General features: G+C 40.1%; 1 protein-coding gene across 1 annotated transcript; it reads right to left on the reverse strand.

Annotated features, from left to right (window-relative positions):
• Positions 1 to 2,022: 2,022 nt before the first annotated feature.
• LOC141613151 (rust resistance kinase Lr10-like) lies at positions 2,023 to 2,346 on the reverse strand. The gene has a single exon (XM_074431888.1). The coding sequence runs from the start codon at positions 2,344 to 2,346 to the stop codon at positions 2,023 to 2,025; it is 324 nt and encodes a 107-aa protein (XP_074287989.1).
• Positions 2,347 to 3,819: the final 1,473 nt, after the last annotated feature.

Genomic DNA, 3,819 nt, shown 5'->3' on the forward strand with positions numbered 1-3,819 from the left:
AGAGGCTTTGATGAAACAAATCTCTGGAGCTTGATTTTTTGGAGTTAAGGCTTGATGGGATTATGGCTTGTAATATGGCTTGGAAATGGAGTCTCTTAGCTTGATGTAGCCTGAGCACATAAAGGTGGGTTAAATGACGTGGGATCAAGTTTCCATATCTTGGCCCTTAAGGATAGGTATACTTGACGAGCTTGAGAGGATTCTCAAAATTCCTAACTATCTCCCTGAGAAGGACTTAGGGTGTGTGATGTGTGAAAGGCTTAGTGGGGTGTTAGTCGACCATCTTGATTGATGTCTTGATTCTATATTGTAACTTGATTCTATATAGACTTCAGGAGTATTCCGTTTCGTATTTGATTTCAGACTTGTTCTTGATTCAGATTCAGATTCTTGGTTTAGAATATATCTCGGCTTCTTGCTCAGATTTTTGATCAGGTTTTGAAGGATAACGTTGTCTTTGGACATTGACATTGACTTGTTTGATTGAGCCTTCTTCTTTTGACTCTTTTGTCTTGGGCTATAGGCATAACTACGGCTTCGGATATTGATCTTGGGTATTTCTCTTGGTTGAGCCTTTGTCTTTGATCGTGGCTCGTATCATTTTGGATTTGATTGCTACTATGGATTTGGGTTAGACTAGAGCCTTTGGTGTGAAATAGGGTTGGTCTTTAGTAAACAGGTTATTTATTGTGGGGAATGGGCTTGCCTTCCGTCATGGATTGTCAACAAGGGAGATGGTCTGGATTCGTCCTAGAATCTCTTGAGATAGGCTCGTCCTAAACTGGGGTATATTGTGGTTTATATTGCTAGACATGGAATAGTTAAGAAAAGAAAACGAAGTTTCAGGTCCTCTACAACTTTGAACGGAACATCATATAAGTGCACTCACATTGACTGTCATGTGTTGTTGTTGTCATTTTTTTAAAAAAAACGTCTCAAACCAATTCTTGTTGTCACAGGAAAAGGGTAGAGGAAGAGATATGATAGAATATGTGGATTGAAAAGTGTGCTTTTATTGAAATGGATAATAAATGTATTTAACATAGATATGAGAAGACACGTGACTCATGGCAAAACCCCCAGGTTGTCACTAGGAATGAAAATGGAGAAAGATACTAGAACAAATATGAGATAGAAAACCTAAGACTCGGACTCGGACCTGGACTTTGACGCGATCTTAGACCTAGACTCGTAATCATCGGCCCATGCTTGAGCATTTTCCCTTCCAGCAACTGGCTTCGGCATCTGACTTTGAGCATTCACCCATTTGACCACCTCATCTTCGTCATTGGGAACATTGAAAGGGTAATAGTCAAGAAAAGTTTCTTGATAAGTGGTATATCCATGAGGATTGCCTAACCTGCCATGTGAGTTAAGAGTCGAGAGAGACAATTCCCCGCTTTCGATCATATCCCGAATGTCGTTTTTTAATTTGCAACATTTCTCTGTATCATGCCCTTTGCCTCTATGGTATTTGCAGTAGGCATTCTCATCCCAAAACTTGGATTTATTCTCTGGGTTAGGCGTAGGTCCTATAGGCTTCAACATTCGTCGCTCCATGAGTCTCTGAAGGGTATCGGTGTATGTAATACCAATGTTGGTAAATTTCCTAGGAGGTGTGCCCTTATTTTCGGAAGCCTTTGTAAATGACCCCGAAGGCTCCATGAGGTTGCCTTTGTTGATTTTGATTCTTGGATGAGAAGAACTAGGAATAGATTGTCCATTTGTTGCTTTCTCCTTAAGACTCAAGTTTGAGGGTTTGTCTGGACACTTTTCATCTTGAGAGATCGGGCATCAAGCTTCTTACTCATTTCAGCAAACTGTTTCTCCATGTTGGAAAGTCGGAAGTTTAGATTATCAATGGCTCTTTCTATTTTGGAGAATTTATTGTTGAAGGTAATGGAAAGCATGAGCATTCCATTTTGGATATCTACATCTTCGAGGACATTGATTTCTTTATCACCATGATGATTGAGGAGATGAGAACAATCTAGAGATGGTTCTTCATCATGCTTAATGATATTAGACCCAAGAGGGCCGATTTGAAGGATAAGACTGTATACACCACAAGCTGACCAAAATCATCTTCCTCTGCAATGCTTTTTCTTTGTCATTTGTAGTTCCTTTGAATGAAGCTTCCTCTTTCAGTTCAAGTCTGTCATATATCCAATCCGGAAAATAGAGGTCACTGCTTTCTTGCTGATTTGCAGATAAATTGTTTCTACCGCATACCATATCTAAAACCATCATCCCGAAGCTATAAACATCCGATTTGTGGGAAACTCCTCCATAAGTTCTGCTGAATACTTCTGGAGCTATGAACCCAATTGACCCTCTTGCTTCCATAATTGATATGGTATTTTCTTTAAGGGGACATAATCTAGCAAGGCCAAAGTCTGAAATCTTTGGAGTAAACTCTTGATCAAGTAGAATATTGTGAGGCTTGATGTCAAAATGCAGAATCCGAGCATTACAACCTTGGTGTAATTAATCTAATCCTTTTGCGATCCCTATGGCGATATTAAGAAGTGTTACCCACGGTAAAGAATTATTGCTAGCACGAGTACCATGATATGTGAACTTTTCAAGAGATCCATTCGGCAAATACTCATATATCTGCAATGAACTCTAAAAATGGATATGAATTCCAGGAATAATCGAGGAAAACTGAGACAATAATAGGATTCTTATGAAGAGAAAAGAATCGAATGTTTCGTCTTATTGATTTTGGTAATTGAAAGATTACAGAGGAATGTTTAGAGAGAGAAATAAGAGAGATTACAGCAAAAATGAATGAATGATTCTAACAACTACCACAACTTATTTAAGAACAGTTCTAACAACTTTTCCCGCCAAAACTCTCTAACAGAATTCTGTTAGAATTCTGTTAGACCAATGGACTAAGAGATGAACTGTAGCACAATTGCCCTCCTTAGCCAGTTTCCTGCCCAAAATAGCCATTAGTTCAGCCATGAGCTGCTGCAAATTATCAAGCTCAGGGATGTTCACACTCTCTGGTGGAGGCCCTTCATGTTTTTTCAGTTGAGATATATGGAACACAGGATGTATTTTGGAAGTTTCTGGGAGTTGCAGTTTGTAGGCTACTACTCCTACTTTTTGTATGACCTGAAAAGGCTCAAAGTACCTAGGAGAGAGCTTAGCACAAGATCTGTATACAACAGACATTTGCCTATAAGGTTGAAGCTTCACATAAACCAGGTCCCCAACAACAAACTGTCTGTCAATCCTTCCTTTGTCCGACTGAACCTTCATTCTGTCTTGTGCCCTCTTTAAATGAAATTGCAGCATCTTAATGCACTCTTCCCTGGCAGCCAGGCTTCTATCAACGGCTGCTACTCTGCTGTCTCCCATGACATATGGAATGTGAATAGCTGGTGATTGACCATAGACAATCTGGTAGGGAGTGTTCTGAGCAGAAGAATGAAAATTGGTATTGTACCACCATTCCGCCAAAGGTATCCACTGAGCCCATTCCTTTGGCTTCTCACCAGTCATACATCTCAGGTAAGTCTCAAGACACTTGTTGACCACTTCAGACTGTCCATCAGTTTGAGGATGGTAACTGGTGGACATATGTAGGTCAACCTGCTGCAGTTTGAACAACTCCTTCCAAAACCTGCTGAGGAAGATCTTATCCCTATCACTCACAATGGTCTTAGGTAAACCATGAAGCCTGAACACCTGATCAAAGAAAACCTGGGCCACTTTTTCTGCAGAAAAAGGATGGCTTAGCAGCATAAAGTGTGCATACTTGCTAAGTCTATCCACCACTACAAAAATGGTGTCCTTGCCTTGTGA

Source organism: Silene latifolia, chromosome 11 (assembly GCF_048544455.1).
Source record: "Silene latifolia isolate original U9 population chromosome 11, ASM4854445v1, whole genome shotgun sequence".
Taxonomy (NCBI): domain Eukaryota; kingdom Viridiplantae; phylum Streptophyta; class Magnoliopsida; order Caryophyllales; family Caryophyllaceae; genus Silene; species Silene latifolia.